The following is a 16,876-nucleotide window of genomic DNA, read 5'->3' on the forward strand; positions in this document are numbered from 1 at the left end:
GAAGAAATCTCGCAGTGTTACGATGAGATAGCCACTAATTTTCCAAGGCAAGTGGTCTAATATCTGTGGCTGCATCTGCAGAACCAGCACCTTCCAGGGTGTGTTCCCTTCCCTCTCACCTGACCCCTAATTAATGAGCTACAATGTAAAAGGCCGCACAGACAGCTCCCTGTGCTGCTGCTGTTGTGCTAATCTGAGAGCACACATACAGAAAGCCCAGTGAAGGACTGCAAGCGAATCAGTGGAAAGCTGCAGGTACAAGAACTAAAGTGGGGAAGGAGGTTAGTTCTCCCACTGTTAGTTAGGGACTAAGCAGTATTAGTCAAAACTCCTGGAGGGAGATACGTCTTTTGTATTATGAGTTAACCCTATAAATAAACCCCTGTTCCACGAATTCTACGTTTACTGCCTTTGATCTGAGACATAAAACCCTGCAACGTGACAGAGGCATCACAATATATACACACATTTAGTTATATATAATCTGTAATAACACACTATATTCTTACACATGAACATATCAAACTTGTGCACCTAACCTTATCCAGGTAGCTGAGTTACAGTATACACCCATTGGGTGTACAGCAGGTGTGTACTCGTTGATATTACCACATCCTATATTCTAATGGATGTGTGGAGCATAGCAGTGGGAGCAGAACACAATTATTTCCAGTCCTAGAAAGGGTAGTGTAGAACACATGAAACCATCTGACCCAGATGAACACGTTTAGCCCCCTTTTCGTCTATACTTTATACCCACCCGGTCTTTATAAATCCTCCGACCAATGTGCCATATTCTCACAATTGAATCTACTCTATACTGATTTTCTGAAGGCAGGATATGCCCACACTGAGAAATGCGAGCCTTATCTTTACATTGTAACCAATGTTTCATGAATATATCTACTATATCCATAGTATCCCCAGGCATATATGGGTACTCATAACCACAAGTCTTCTTGACCCGATCCCGGATCATGGCATCAGCCCGACTCAGCCGGGTTAGTTTACAGCCCATTGGAGCACTGGCTAGAACCCAGACTAATGGTTCCTTTTTGGGAAGTTCAGTCAGAACCGTGTCCCACTGTACATCGTCATTGAAAAATAAATGATCATCTAGTTACTCAGTGTGTCGTATATAGGTATAATTTTCCTCCTCAGTTCATATGGCCCCCCGGCCACCATTGTTCTATCTTACCCCGTCAGCCAGACACCATTCGTGTCATACCAACTTTCTGGGCACCATCCTGCAGAAAATCAGCACTGCCATGAGACTTGCGCTGCAGGGGGTTTTCCCCTGGGAAATAAGATCCTCGGATTCCACCAACTGCGGAAACTCCGGTGGATCATTGATCACTTCCAGGATAGTGTTGCCTACCGGCGGTCCTACCGAAACGATCTCTAGAGGCATCTCAGAGACGGTAGGGATAGGAACAGCATCGCTCTTCTCTTTTGGGGTAGAACTCATGGGTTTGTGCACTTCTTTAACCAATTCAGGTTGCTGGTATAGGGAGGAGGCGCGCCAGGTTCTGCAGGATTTTCAGGGGTGGATCCGTCAGTTTCGCTCGTGTCCCCACTCCCTTAGGCAGACTCCATCAGTGATTCCATTGCCCGATAAACATGTGGCTGCATGTAAAGTAATCCGTGTTCTGCACACTTGTCTAATATTGTTAAGTCTCCTCGTCGACATCAAAAACAAGAAGTTTGTAGAAATTCTGTGTCTCCTACGGTAATGACAAAGACCCTGCCGGGGATGTCAAAGAGCACTAGCTGTGGTGTCCTAGTAGCAGTCGCCATCTCACCAAAACCATCGTGAAATAGTCCAATACACACAATCACGAGAAAGAGAGTGATATGGTCAATCCATGTTCCACGTGCTTCTGTCTTTCTGATGAAACTCAGTACCTCCCCATACAAACCGGCAGGATTAGGGTGTGGCCCATATTGATCTGTATCCCCAGAATGTTGCTGGAGAGTCCGGAGGGAAGGGTGTGACCACACACTTCACACCACTAGGCTCTGAACATCGTTGCCATTAAGGGTTCTTGCATCTTTGTTAGGAAACTTCATCCATCTTTAACTTGGCGGGAAACTCTGTCTCTTTTAACTGAGCAGGAAACACTGTCTCTCTTAGCTTGTGGGGAACCGCTGCCCCCATGAACTTGAGCAAAAAAAAATTCTGGTAGCGAAGGGTTGGGCTTGCCCAATTTTTCTGTAATGAGGCTCTCAGCCATAAATGCACTTAGTTTTGATCAACAGTCACATATGTCCCGTATACACTCACAATTTTCTCAAGGATACCATTTTGGCTCTGCAGTAGGTTAGTACCTACTGTTGAGCGCAGACCGTCGCCATTTTGAATATACCACTCCTCTATTCAGGATTGATGCAATTTTACCCTTCATATATCGGCAAAGCTTTGCAATACAGTCCATACTCTGTTTTTTTTTTTCTTTTAGCACCGCTCGCTTCTTAATTGAAGAAAGCGTACAATGTTGTCAAAGTCCACATAAAACAAACTTCGCCCTAAACGTTCCAAAATGGTAGAGCAGCCGCTGTACAAAGTCTTACTAGAGTACATGCAAAGTGGCACAGTGACAGCCTTTGACAATGCTTTGTTTAACATCAGCCTTAATGAAATGCATCTTTTGTGCACATGTGTTATATATTGTAACTTTAGAATTCTATATGGCAAAGGTGTGATTTAGAACTTTGCCAAATCATCTACTGGCCCAATATATTAACAAAAAAGCAAGAACTATGAAAACCTTTCATGATATATATATTTTTTTTTGCCGAATCTTATTAATTTGCCATCTCTAATAAAAAATAAAAAAACATCAAATATTAAGTAGATTCAATTACATTTGAATTTCTCTAGAGAATCTAGCCTAGAGATATCGCATTCTTTAAAAGCAGAATATTGAGAAACCAAATTAGTTTGCAAGGCAAAACAAACATGTTAGAATTAAAAGTGCAGAATGCAAAATATGGTACTGTAACTTCATCTATAGTAACTTCAATGTTTATACTTTGTAGTGATGCTGGGAGAGTGCCTAAGGCAAACAAAATAAAATGTAATACAGTACCAACACAAATCCCTATAAATGTCTTTCTGTTATATTTAATGCTGTATTAAAGTCTCCAATCTACAATAATGTAACCCTTTCATTTTTTACAGTTGTTCAAAAGAGTGTTCTTTTATTTACAGATTATAACAAAAAAAATGTATCCTGAGCCCCACCTCAAAGAGAATGTAATTACTCAAATCCTTGTGGCCTTACCGGAAATTATATATTCGAGGAAATATTTTTTTTCATTCTTCTTTTCTGAAGGTGAATAATGGAGGGTACATCTATACATGCCACTCATCTCTTCTTTGAAGTTCCTGATTAGAAGTGTCCCCGTTGCTGTTACTACCACATTGGTGCTATCTGATAAAGAATGTAAAATAAAACATTTGTTGAACTACTGCAACAAGTTCTTAACACTATTGCAGAAACATTCTCGTAAGTTCTCTCCAGGACGAGTGCGGTGGTATGCAAGGGTGGGTGCGGCCTTTTGATATGGCTACAGGCCATTGCATACCACGTGCAATGACTAATGTGGAAAAGCAACCTATTAGATTGCTTGCTTCCCACTGACGTACAGTTTGATGTCCGGGGTAATACGGTCAATAAGATCCAAAATATTTAAGAGAACAGTCGTGATCATTGCTTTTACGAATGCAAAGCTCATTATTTGGCGCATATTGATGGTGGACTTTAGTTGCAGGCTATTGAGACAGCTGAGAAACTAACACATGCAAATTCACCGCCATAAATATAAAATTGGCACCTTTAAACTCATGAACTCTGATACTCCCAGCTATAGATTTCCTGACAGATCTCATATCCCACGGTTTTGTCTTCACCTCCAAATAAAAGCAAACTACAGTACCATTATTGCAGCACAATAACAAGTAGAATGAATTAGCTAAATCCATCTTGGACAAGCTACTGCAGCTGAAAAACAGTGGTGATTTATTGTTGGATCACAATGCATGAATGATAGTGTTTATATCTATATGTATATGCCCTTTATACTAGTATTTCTTACTTAGTAGAGAATTTCGAGCCTCAGTGTTACTTGTCACATGATAAATTACTTGTATATAGAGATGAGTTCCTTTCTCATCCTGATCTAACAATAGAATAAATAAGCACTTATGTTTTGTAGGAGGTTGTAAGAGATATTTTATGTTTAATGTCCAGCTATTGTTACTATGCTAGAGTATTACTCTTTTGCTTTAGATTTTTGCTTATATAGGTAAATATCTATACTTGTGCGCACCTTCACCTCTTTATTGTGTACATAATCTACACGTCTCAGGAATGTTTCTTTCAACAAATAATGACACAAGAAAGGAGCCCAACAAGAGACCATGTGAATAGAATATTTCATTTACATTCAAAAAGGTAAAAACTCACATCGAAAATATTAAACACCACAAGCGCAATCATCGTGCCAAAGGTATAGAATCCATGTTGGCAAACCATCAACGTGATTTGCCCAAGTGCTTTTCCCTCCGGCAAACCCAAACTGTGGGGGCTACAGCTGTATTTACCTCTAGCATTTGTCTGTTCTTAACAATTGCGGCTATCACATTTTTGTGAATCATCCTCTTGAGGTGTCACTTTAATAAACTTAAAGTATGGAGGTAGCAAGATAGAGGTTAATATAAGATTCTACTATACTTGGACCTCGCTGTTGAAATTTCAGAAAAGCTCAAGCATGAACAGTGTTTAAAACTAACCTGAAATCTTACAACTGTTCAGGTTTCCGAGTATGACATTCAAATAAATAAATCTGTATATACTGTTCTGTACATGAAAAGTTGGCATTGTTACCTCCTTTCTGCTGTTACCTTACCTTATACAACCAGCACCATGGCGGCTTTCTCAATTGTTTTATTACATTGGTTATCTACTTTGTCATCAGACACAAAATACTGCCGTCTGTCTTCCATGGTGATTGACAGCATCATAACATTGATCTTGAACATTGTACCTCGGTTTTGGTGGCCCACCAGCATAAATATGAATTTGTTAGCACTACACTGTAGTTGCCCCACTCTTGACTATTCGTCTATTTTACCCAAACCATTTACTATTTTATTCACCCCTGATTTTATTCTGATACGATGTCTCCGTCCCTTCTGACTTAAAGAATCTAAACGACTTCCTCTTCTTGTCCATTTCCTCCCCTACTTGTTTATTTAGCCACATTGGTTTTGACTTATTTTTTTTATACTTATTACCCAAGGGTATACACTGATAAGTGTGCTTTTCTAACAATGTTTTAAAGACTGCCCATTTATCTTCTACATTTTTCCCTGCAAAAACATCATCCCAGTGTATTACTTGTAGATTAGACCTCAGTTTATTAAAATCTGCTTTTCTAAAGTTTAAGGTCTTTGTTGAACCCAAGTAATCTGTTTTTTGATAATGTATTTCAAATGAGACCATATTATGATCACTGTTACCCAAATGTTCCAGGACTTGAATATTTGTTATTACTTCTACTATGTTTGATATTACCAAATCCAGTATTTCCCCTCTCCTGGTTGGTTCCTCAATAATTTGGGTCATATAATTAATTGTCTTTAAGCAACCCCCAAAACCTGTTTCCTTTTGTTGTAATGCTAATCTCATTGCCCCAGTCTATGTCTAGATAAATAAAATCCCCCATTATGCAAACATGACCTAGGTTTGATGCCTTCTCCATTTGTAAAAGTATTTTACCTTCCTCAATCTCACCGATATTTGGTGGTTTATAGCATATCCCTAAAAATATTTTCTTTATACTTTTACCTCCACTGCTAATTTCTATCCACAAGGTCTCTACAATTTCATAATTCCCTTCATAAACATCTTCCCTTATAATAGGTTTTAGATCCGGTTTAACATATAAACATACTCCACCTCCTCTTGTATTTGCTTGATCCTTCCGAAAAAGGAAATAGCCTAAATGAACTGCCCAGTCATGAGTTTTATCACACCATGTTTCAGTAATGCCTATGATATCATACTGCTCCCTTGCAGCTGTTAATTCAAGCTCCCCCATTTTATCTGTCAGGCTTCTTGCATTAGCAAGCATGCATTTAAGTTTTTTTTCATCCCTTACGATTATCTTATGTGCTCCTTACTTTCTGCGCCAACTTGGTTTAGTCTTTAATAGTTTTCTAGTATCATACTGTATGTATTTACTATGGGTGTCTCACTGCTTGTCAAACTTGCACTTGCCCCCATTCTACCTCCATACCACCTTGTATCCTCATCTATTCTATTTAGTTCGTTATATGTTTCATTCCCCTCCCCCCTCCATCCTAGTTTAAAATCTCCTCCAACCTTTTTAACATTCTCCCCTCTTGCACAGAAGATCCCTCTTCATTGAGGTGCAATCCATCCCTAGAATATAGATGGCACCACTCAGAAAAGGAGTCCCAGTGCTCTAAAAACCAAAACCTTCCATGCTACACCGCTTTCAAAGCCATGCATTAACCTCCCTAATCTCTGTCTGTCTCCCTGCGGTAGCGCATGGCACTGGTAGTATTTCAGAAAATACCTAAAAGCTTTTGGCCTAGATCCCTGAAATCATTTTTTAGGACCCTCCATCTTTCTCTAACTTTGTCATTGGTACCAACATGTACCAACATGTACCAAGACCACCACTTCCCTTTCCTTCTTTGTCTAACTTCACACTTAATACAACCAGCACTTGAAATCAACCATACAGATCAATATGCACAAAATCAGTATTTTTACTGGCGGCACAAATATTCTGAGACTTGGGTTCTAAAAACTTGTGTTTAAATTGAATAAACTTCTGAGTCCATTCGCAGGCCCGTCCCTAGGCAGTAAGCAGGTAAGGCACTGCCTAGGGACGGCAGGTCTCAGGAGGTGGCAAGGGGGAGAGAGTAGCAGCACTGCTGCTTTCCTTTTTTTTTAAATCCATGTAGGATTGAAGCAGGGGATCCTCAGATATGAAATCCGTTAATTTCAGCTCCGGAAAGCCCCTGCTTTCTAATAGTGATTGCCTAAGGTGGCACATACCCTAGGGATGGGCCTGCCCTTCCGAATTTTCTTACAAATTACAATCAACATTTCTCAGCCACAGAGGCCCATATTTACTAAGAAGTGACATAGCATGAGACACCTTCCAGCACAATAATTACTAATCCCACAGTAAATTCCCTCCACCCCTTCAAGAGAGGAAATACTCAATGGACGAGTGCAGCAAGAATGAGCATCATCGAACAAGACACAGCTGGTATTTTATCATTTCTGTAAGTGGGGGCAGCCAAGGTACAGAGATAAAGTAAGCAGTACTATCGAATTGTGGAACTTTTTGTACTTACAACCATCCCTTAGGACTACAAAAATGCTGCTTTAACAAAGTGTTGAGAAATAAGAACATCACTTACCAGGCAGTGATTGTCCCAACGGTCCGTGCCACTGGTACAGTGGATCTTGCAGTTCCACATCTCTGAGGTGTTCTGTTAGGCACAAAATGTGGGGTGTGTTGTGGTTCAGCTTGACGTAGACATGAACTGTAAGTATATCATTAATTGGAAAATTGGTATTTTTAGGGGGAAAAATAACAGTTTACGTAACATATCCAGGCTAAAAACACAAAGGCCCCTATTTAATACCATATGCTGTCTTCCCCGTGCTGGAGAGGGGACCAGCTCAATTCATTTCAATCCAGCTAAACTATTCAGCATAGGGAAGACATCTAACCAGGATATTGAATTGGGGTCAATATGTACAAATACACAGTAGTAGACTGAAAAAGTGACTGGTATGTGAGAATTTAGTTAAAGAACATAGGCTAAGAGTAAGCAAATGTAATAAAAGTAATTTAAGACCAACATACAGTAACTAAAAGTGTCATTCTGGGAACTCTCATGACTCAGTTCTTAATTATAGAACAAGATGGATTTATTGAATAGCTGTAAATTAATTGGCTGACTTATGGTTAATTATTCATAGAAGTGTGAAGTTTTGCCCTGACTGTAAGGCCCCTGCTTGGATTAACCTTTACGCAGCAGGAAGCCTAGCAGCACTCTCCACTTCTGTTCTAATCGCATTCACTGTTCCTGTGTAGTGGTATGTGCAATCTCCCTCTAGAGAACGAGCAAAAATCACATGACGCTCTCTGACAGTCATAGGGGTCCTTGGCATGCTGTCCTATTTGACGGTTAAGGGATGTCTTATGGACAGGTCAAAGGTTAGTACTTGGGACAAATTTTCAGGAGCAAATGATTGACATTAAGGTAAAGCTCTAGTCTTTAAGGCAGGGATGGACTTTCCCGAGCGACCATAACCTAAAATGTTGTCCCTGGTGCCTGTGTTGATTAACCTGTCAGTCACCACTGCAGCATGTAGCAGTGCGCCTGATCCTGCTTTCATAGCTCGACATCAAAGCAGAATCAGGTGCTGTGACCAGTGGTGCCTGACAGGTATGTGAGAGCAGGAGGGGGCATCAGAGAGCTGGTGGCAGAGGCGTGTGGGGGCTGAGGGCAGGAGCGTGACGTAGAGCTGAACTACTCTGCCTGCCCCTACTCTCCATGAGGTCAGGGGAATGAGTTTCAGTGTGCTGTATATCAGTGAGTGTGTCTTTATGTAAGTGAGTCTGTCAGTGAGTCAGTGTGAGGACATACAGAGCCGCCGACAGCGGGTGGGAGGGGGTGGATTATAAGGAGTCAAAGTTGATCGGTAGGAGGAAGGGGGACCGGAAAAGCCACGCGCTTTTAATGATTATTTAAAAAAACAAAACTGTTTTACCTCCATGTCCCATCAGCGCATTAAAGACGTTCAATTATTGTACGAAAGATTTATTAACATAACATACTGAAGTAATTACTCTCCTCTGAGTCTTTATTTCATTGAAAATGCAAATAGGAAAGATGAAATATTATTGGCCATATTTAGTAAGCAGTGCCAGGAGACCTTACAGACCATTTATACGTCCAACCAGTCACATTTCCCTGCAGAATCTTGCTAGTACTGAAGGAAAAATATTGAGTTTGATCTTTAATTGGTCTTGAACTGTTTTCGAACATTAAAAATGCTCTTCCTGCCTTCCAGATTTACCTGAAACAGACTTCAATATTACCAATACCATGTGGCTGTATTTACTGCACTGTATATGCATCCAACGCTTTACAAATGAAATAAATTGTACGATATATGTATGTATGTATGTATGTATGTATGTATATACAGTTAGGTCCGGAAATAATTGGACACAGACACAATTTTCATAATTTGAGCTCTCTACGCCACCACAATGTATTTGAAATGAAACAACAGAGATGCAATAGAAGTGAAGACTTTCAGCTTTAATTCAAATGGTTGAACAAAAATATTGTATGAAACGTTTAGGAATTGCAACCATTTTCATACACAGTCCCCTTATATCGGGGGCTCAAATGTAATTGGACAAATTAACACAATCATAAATAAAATGTTCATTTTTAATACTTTGCCGAGAATCCTTTGCAGGCAATGACTGCTTGAAGTCTGGAACGCATGGACATCACCAAACGCTGGGTTTCCTCCTTTGTGATGCTTTGCCAGGCCTTTACTGCATCTGTCTTCAGTTGTTGTTTGTTTGTGGGTCTTTCTGCCTTAAGTTTTGTCTTCAGCAAGTGAAATGCATGCTCGATCGGGTTGAGATCAGGAGATTGACTCGGCCATTGCAGAATATTCCACTTCTTTGCCTTAAAAACTCCTGGGTTGCTTTCGCAGTATGTTTTGGGTCATTGTCCATCTGTAAAGTGAAGTGCCGTCCAATCAACTTCGCTGAATTTGGCTGAATCTGAGCAGACAATATATTCCTATACACGTCAGAATTCATCCGGCTGCTTCTGTCTTCTGTCACATCATCAATAAACACTAGTGACCAGTGCCATTGTAAGCTATTCATGCCCATGCCATCACACTGCCTCCACCGTGTTTTACAGATGATGTGGTATGCTTCGGATCATGAGCGGTTCCAAGCCTTCTCCGTACTTTTTTCTTTCATCATTCTGGTACAGGTTGATCTTAGTTTCATCTGTCCAAAGAATGCTGTTCCAGAACTGGGCTTGCTTTTTTAGATATTGTTTAGCAAAGTCTAATCTGGCCTTTCTATTCTTGAGGCTTATGAATGGTTTTCACCCTGTGGTGAACCCTCTGTATTTGCTCTTGTGAAATCTTCTCTTTATGGTAGACTTGGATAATGATATGCCTACCTCCTGGAGAGTGTTCTTCACTTGGCTGGAGGTTGTGAAGGGGTTTTTCTTTACCATGGAAGGATCCTACGATCATCCACCCTTGTTGTCTTCCGTGGATGTCCAGTCCTTTTTGTGTTGCAGAGCTCACCAGTGCATTCTTTTTTTCTCACAATGTACCAAACTGTTGATTTGGCCACTCCTAATGTTTCTGCTATCTCTCTGCTGGGTTTTCTTTTTTTTGTAGCCTAAGGATGCCCTTTTTCACTTGCATTGAGAGCTCCTTTGACCGCATGTTGTGGGTTCACAGCCAAAGCTTCCAAATGTGAATGCCACACCTAGAATCAACTCCAGACCTTTTACCTGCTTAATTGATGATGAAATAACTAAGGAATAGCCCACACCTTTTGATGAAACAGCTTTTGAGTCAATTGTACAATTACTTTTGGTCTCTTGAAAAATAGGGGGCTACATATTAAAGAGATCTAATTCCTAAACCCTTCCTCCAATTTGGATGTAAATACCCTCAAATTAAAGCTGATAGACTGCACTTTAACCCCATATTCATTATTTAACTGTAACTTGAATTTATTTTGGTACACAGCCAAAATAACAAAACTTTTATCTGTGTCCAATTATTTCCGGACCTAACTGTGTGTGTGTATGTATATATATATATATATATATATACAGTGGTTGACAAATCACCAAAAAATCTACTCGCCACACAAAAAAATCTACTCGCCACCTAGTACCAAACGTGTGCTGCTTGGGCTAATATTTACTCGCCCGGGGGTTAAATCCACTCGCCCGGGGCGAGCAAATGTATAGGTTTGTCGAACACTGTATATATATATATATATATATATATATATATATATATATAAAATCAAAAACAAATAGACAATACCGTTCTGTGGCTAACTAAATGCTTTTATTTGTGCGAGCTTTCGAGATACACTGATCTCTTCTTTCGGCGGTGTTACAATGGATAAAGCAAGAAAGGGTTTTACCTAAAAACAGTGCATGTCTAGTTGTGCCTGTTTTTTTTTCCATATATATATATATATACACATACACACACAAAACAAGAATGTTCAGGGCACTCAAATAGGCAACAATGGGTCAAATCACTTATCTTATCTTAGTAGCCAGGATCACCATCCAGCAACACAAATAGATAGAACAAAAATCCAAAGAATCCGCAGCACTTACTGGTTAGTATCAAAAGTAAAAGAGTTTAATTTATATCACAAGCATCAAGATAGGACGGAGCGACGTTTCGGACCTTGATAATGACCGGGAGGTCTGAAACGACGCTCCGTCCTGTATGTCTTTATTTATATAGCGCCATTAATGTACATAGCGCTTCACAGTAGGAATACACAGGGTAAACAAATAAATAACAGATAATATAAATAACAGGTCATGGGAATAAGTGATTCAGACATAAAAATAACATTTAGGAAGAGGAATCCCTGCTCCAAGGAGCTTACAGTCTAAATGGTAGGTAGGGAGAACGTACAGAGACTGTAGGAGGGAATTTTGGTAAGTGCATCTGCAGGTGGCCAAGCTTTATGTATCATGTGTATAGTATTATCCTCAGTGCTATTCATATGCTTCTTTAAGCAAGTGTGTCTTAAGGTGGGTCTTAAAGGTGGATAGAGAGGGTGCTAGTCAGGTAGTGAGTGGAAGGGCATTCCAGAGGTGCGGGGGCAGTCAGCAAAAAAGGTTTAAGGCGGGAGAGGGCTTTAGATACAAAGGGGATAGAAAGAAGACATCCTTGAGAAGAACGCAAGCGTCTGGATGGTGCATAGCGAGAAATTAGGGCTGAGATGTAAGGAGGGGCAGAAGAGTGTAAAGCTTTAAAAGTGAGGAGGAGAATTGAGTGTGAGATGCGGGATTTGATCGGAAGCCAGAAGAGGGATTTCAGAAGGGGAGACGCGGAGACAAATTTAGGAAAGAGCAGAGCGATTCTGGCAGCAGCGTTAAGGATAGATTGTAAGGGAGACAGGTGAGAGGCAGGAAGGACAGAAAGCAGGAGGTTACAGTAATCAATACGGGAGAGAATGAGGGCCTGAGTCACAGTTTTAGCAGTCGTGCAACAGAGGAACGGGCGTATCTTTGTGATATTACGGAGGAAAAAGCGTCAGGTTTTAGAAACGTTTTGAATGTGAGAGGAGAATGAAAGAGAGGAGTCAAGTGTAACCCCTAAGCAGCGTCCTTGGGCTACCGGGTGAATGATCGTACTTCCAACAGTAATGTGGAAGGAGGTAGTAGGGCCAGGTTTGGGAGGAAGTATAAGGAGATCTGTCTTGTATGTACCCCTGATGCATGTGATATAAATGAAACTCTTTTAAGTTTGATAATAACCAGTGAGTGCTGCGGATTCTTTGGATTTTTGTTCTAATTATATCATTGCTTTTGGTGGCACTCCACTGAGACTGGTATACTGCCAGGGTGCATTAACTGCAAAAAGATAGGAATAAAGGAAAAGAGTAGCAGGCACTTCAAGACTTGTTGAACAGGTGAAATATATGTAACGGCTGGACCCCCCTTGTCTGACCCACCCAATCTCACATTGGCCCGTGTGGTCTAACCGGTCCCCATTACAAGGTCGTGTGTGGTGGTGCACCTGCAAGTAACAGGACTCCTGAGTCTCCCGCTTGGTGTTATAGAGGATATCATCAGGACAGGTATCTGAGGTAGTGGTTACGAGTCCAACTTACTTCACGTGCAGCGCCTCCACCTCATCAGGATCTATGCTTCCGCAGGGAGATGGTCCTGGTGAGGAACTCCTTCTCGGTGGTGACTGCCACTGCTGAGTAACTTCACACTCACACAGTGGGGGTTTCTTTGAACATGGCATCTTTATTGTAGATTGGGATGTAGCAGACTGCCCCATGCAGCTGCCGGCTCTAGCCGCACATCTCTCCGTGCTGTCCCTTTGCCAGGTACGCCCTCCCGTATTGAAGTGGGATTCCCTTTCTCCTAGGGAGATCACCACTGCGCCAGGTCCCTGGACACAGTGTGGCTTAGACAGACTTGATTGGTCACTCTGCTACCGCTAGTTACAGCACTAGGGTCACAAAAGTATTCCTCCAATCCCTTATGCAGGAGCATACATTTTACCAGCTGCTTCACACAACTGCTGGCTAACACCTACTAACTGACAGTGTTGTGCCCTTTATACCTCAGGGGGCAGGCGCATCTCTGATGTCACTATCCAGGGACTCAGAGCATACAGCCACTCCCTTCCTTACACAGGGCACCACACCAGGGTGTGAGGGAAAACCTCCATAACTACTGTTGGCAGGCCTGTACTTACCAGGGCTTACTGCCAACAGGGAAGATGTACGCAGTCATTATTATGCATGGCTACATACTCCCCCTGGTTAATACCCACCGTCCAGGCTCTGACCTAAATTTGGTGTACCTTGCGCCAGGAAACACTGCAAAAGAACACACAAATAACATGGCAAACATCATCACATTGACATAATAATGCAAGCCCATCTCACTCACTGACCAGCAGGGAGCGCTAAAGAAAAAGCAGACCACTCTAATTTGGCACTCAATAATAATATCGAGGATCTGGCTTCTTCACCTCCCACCCCGCGGCATCATGCACAGTCACGCTGTATTCGCGTGGTACCCCTCGCTCATTGCAATACACCACTTTGTGCATGTACACACTGCGTCCTATCTTCCAGACCCGCATAAGTTGGGACACCCTCTGCTCGGCCTGAATTCCTTTAATGGCTCCCCCTTTATCTACGATATAGTGCTGGATATCGTTTTTAAGCCATCTCTCCCTATTTTCCTCTATCTCTCTCATTAGAGGTTCCGGGACATACGGGTAATCAAGCCCATGCGACCTTCTGTATTTTGCCGCAACAGCCCGTTCAGCTCGGCAAGCCCTGGTCAACTTACTTTCGCCAGCCGCCCCGGGCTTCTTGTTCTGCAACTTGAACGCTCGCTCCCCCTGGTAGTAGGGGATCGGCTTCCGCTGCTCGACCGCAGAGGCGCTGTCATCTCCACTCGATGCCGCTCTGCTCGTCCGGACTCTCCTCCGCACACGCACGTGCTGCGACGCCATCTTGGGTTGGATCCCCAATCGGGATCTCTTCCTCCACAAGGACATCTGGCAACGCCCGTCTGCTGCGCGATCCAGTCTGGCTCTGGACTCGCTCTTCCTTCTCCTCCACCCCCTGGGTCTGCGACAGGCACGGTGTCATCTTAGTACCTCGCAGGGTCGGGGTGGATCGACCTCCTTCCGATCCACTAGTCACCACGGCAGTGGGACTCCGGCGATCGGGTGGTCGCGGTACTGGAGACACTCGACTCCGTGTCTCCACACCACGGGGAATGGCATCTCTCCATGGCGTACCAATAGTATGACAGTCTCTCTTGATGACCATCTTACTCGACAGCCTAGCACACTCCTCGTCCGATGATTCCACTTGGCAATTCGGCCGAGGCATCCCAGTAGGAGACCGGCGATGGGCTCCTCGTGATCACCTCTCCGATGGCTGGGTTTCTCCGTCGGGAGCACCGAACCTGACTCCGACTCCGCGGGACCTGCACTCTCATTCCATAGTGCTCGTCGATCGGCATCGGGACATTTCCTGCTACTCCCACCGCTTGTACCGGTACAAAAGTGGTCATGGGCCACATGTACTGCAGTCCACAGTGGGGGCATCGGGCCTTGCTGCCCACGGCTCCGCCCGGCAGTCTGCACTGCAGGCAAAGACACGCCACAGTCTCCACACCCTCTACCCGGATGATCAGGAAGCCTCCTGGAGCCGAGTAGGGATGAGTAGAGATCAACGGACTCTGGTCCACTTTATCAGCAACTGCAGCCATATTCACCAGCGGAGGCACTCGTTTCAGAGGTCTGTACTGGTCAATGGCTCTTCGCAACTGAAGGGCATGGGCTGATTTAGCAACCCCTCCTCCTACTTTCTCTGTCGACATCCGGTGGAACTGCAAACCACTCCCCCTGGTTGAAACTAGGGGGATGTCTCGTAGACTTGTAGGCTGACCCAGCACTGGGGCCGAGTGAGTCATAGTCCATGAGGGCGCGGCTCCAGCTTTCGCGCCAAACTCCCCATCGGGGTGGAGTTTTCTCGTTGGCGCCAATCCTGGCCAATAATTAGCAAACTGCAAAGTTGCAAGACTTTCTGCAGCATGCCCACGCGGTGTATCGGGAACGCGGGAACCGCCATCTTGGTAAGTATTGTCCTTTTTCCCATTTGAGGTAGCGTCTGGCTGTTTGTTAATTGGGGTATAACAAAGTCCATTTCGTTCCTCCCATCGGATAACACTGTCATGCTCATTATTCTCAGGGGTATCATCCCGAGAACAAAAACATGATAAACACGGCGCAGCCACGGCTTTCACGCCATTCCACAACAAACTCACAAAAGTCTCTTCTGTAGCTTGTTCTTCGTCCACGCACAGTTCATATGCGTGTTCTTCCTCTGACCTCAATCCTGGACCTTCTGCTCTATGCAGATCCTCCATTCTTGCGGTTCTCTCTCCCCGCCATCCTGGACCTTCTACTCTGTGCAGATCCTCCATTCTGACGGTTCTCTCTCCCTGCCATCCTGGACCTTCTACTCTGTGCAGATCCTCCATTTTGACAGGTCTCTCTCCCTGCCATCCTGGACCTTCTGCTCTGTGCAGATCCTCCATTTTGACAGGTCTCTCTTGATTGTTGAACACTGCGTTCCTGTACGTGGAGCTCCGCTCTGCGGGGCAGCTACCACATCCGTACAATAAACATGCCTTGTGCACCACCTTGTGTACCTAACGTAGATCTGACTCGTGTTTGCACTACCTCAGGCTAGGCTCACTCTTTCTGTGTCTACTGTAACACGTTCCTCCAGTCTGTGCTCCTTGGTAAGTGGTCTGGAATGGAGACTAGAGTACTCTGGCTCTTCCATGCAGTACTTTGGGCGTCGACCTACTTTTGGCTAGCCTAGTGCGGACCCTTCCAGAATTCCTGCCCTAAGTTACCAGTTTACCCCTTCAGGCGTCCCCCGCTAGCGCTACCTCAAGGCGACTAGAACAGGAATAGCCCCCTGCTCCAGACTCACTAACCCCTAACGGATCCCAAGGCGTCTGTGCGGCCTGCAGCTCCAGCAGCTCCCCGACTACCCCTGGCTCCGTCCCACGCAGCACAAAGTGGCAGCAGACACTCTCCCTGTTTCCTAGTGTGTGCCTAGCAAAAGCCTGTCATGTTAACAGGTATCTCAGCAGCGCCTCCAAATGTAACGGCTGGACCCCCCTTGTCTGACCCACCCAATCTCACATTGGCCCGTGTGGTCTAACCGGTCCCCATTACAAGGTCGTGTGTGGTGGTGCACCTGCAAGTAACAGGACTCCTGAGTCTCCCGCTTGGTGTTATAGAGGATATCATCAGGACAGGTATCTGAGGTAGTGGTTACGAGTCCAACTTACTTCACATGCAGCGCCTCCACCTCATCAGGATCTATGCTTCCGCAGGGAGATGGTCCTGGTGAGGAACTTCTTCTCGGTGGTGACTGCCACTGCTGAGTAACTTCACACTCACACAGTGGGGGTTTCTTTGAACATGGCATCTTTATTGTAGAT

General features: G+C 43.7%; 1 protein-coding gene across 1 annotated transcript in view; it reads right to left on the reverse strand.

The window, feature by feature from the left end:
- The window catches only part of ZPBP (zona pellucida binding protein), a 229,959-nt gene that overhangs the window by 133,544 nt on the left and 79,539 nt on the right, over nucleotides 1-16,876 (reverse strand). Inside the window, exons 3-4 of the mRNA XM_075586462.1 lie at nucleotides 7,466-7,591; nucleotides 3,285-3,434 (exon numbers count right to left, since the gene is read on the reverse strand). Of these exons, the coding sequence (XP_075442577.1) occupies nucleotides 3,285-3,434; nucleotides 7,466-7,591 (276 nt within the window). The remainder of the gene's footprint in view (nucleotides 1-3,284; nucleotides 3,435-7,465; nucleotides 7,592-16,876) is intronic.

The sequence above is a fragment of the Ascaphus truei genome, chromosome 2 (genome assembly GCF_040206685.1).
Source record: "Ascaphus truei isolate aAscTru1 chromosome 2, aAscTru1.hap1, whole genome shotgun sequence".
Taxonomy (NCBI): Eukaryota; Metazoa; Chordata; class Amphibia; order Anura; family Ascaphidae; genus Ascaphus; species Ascaphus truei.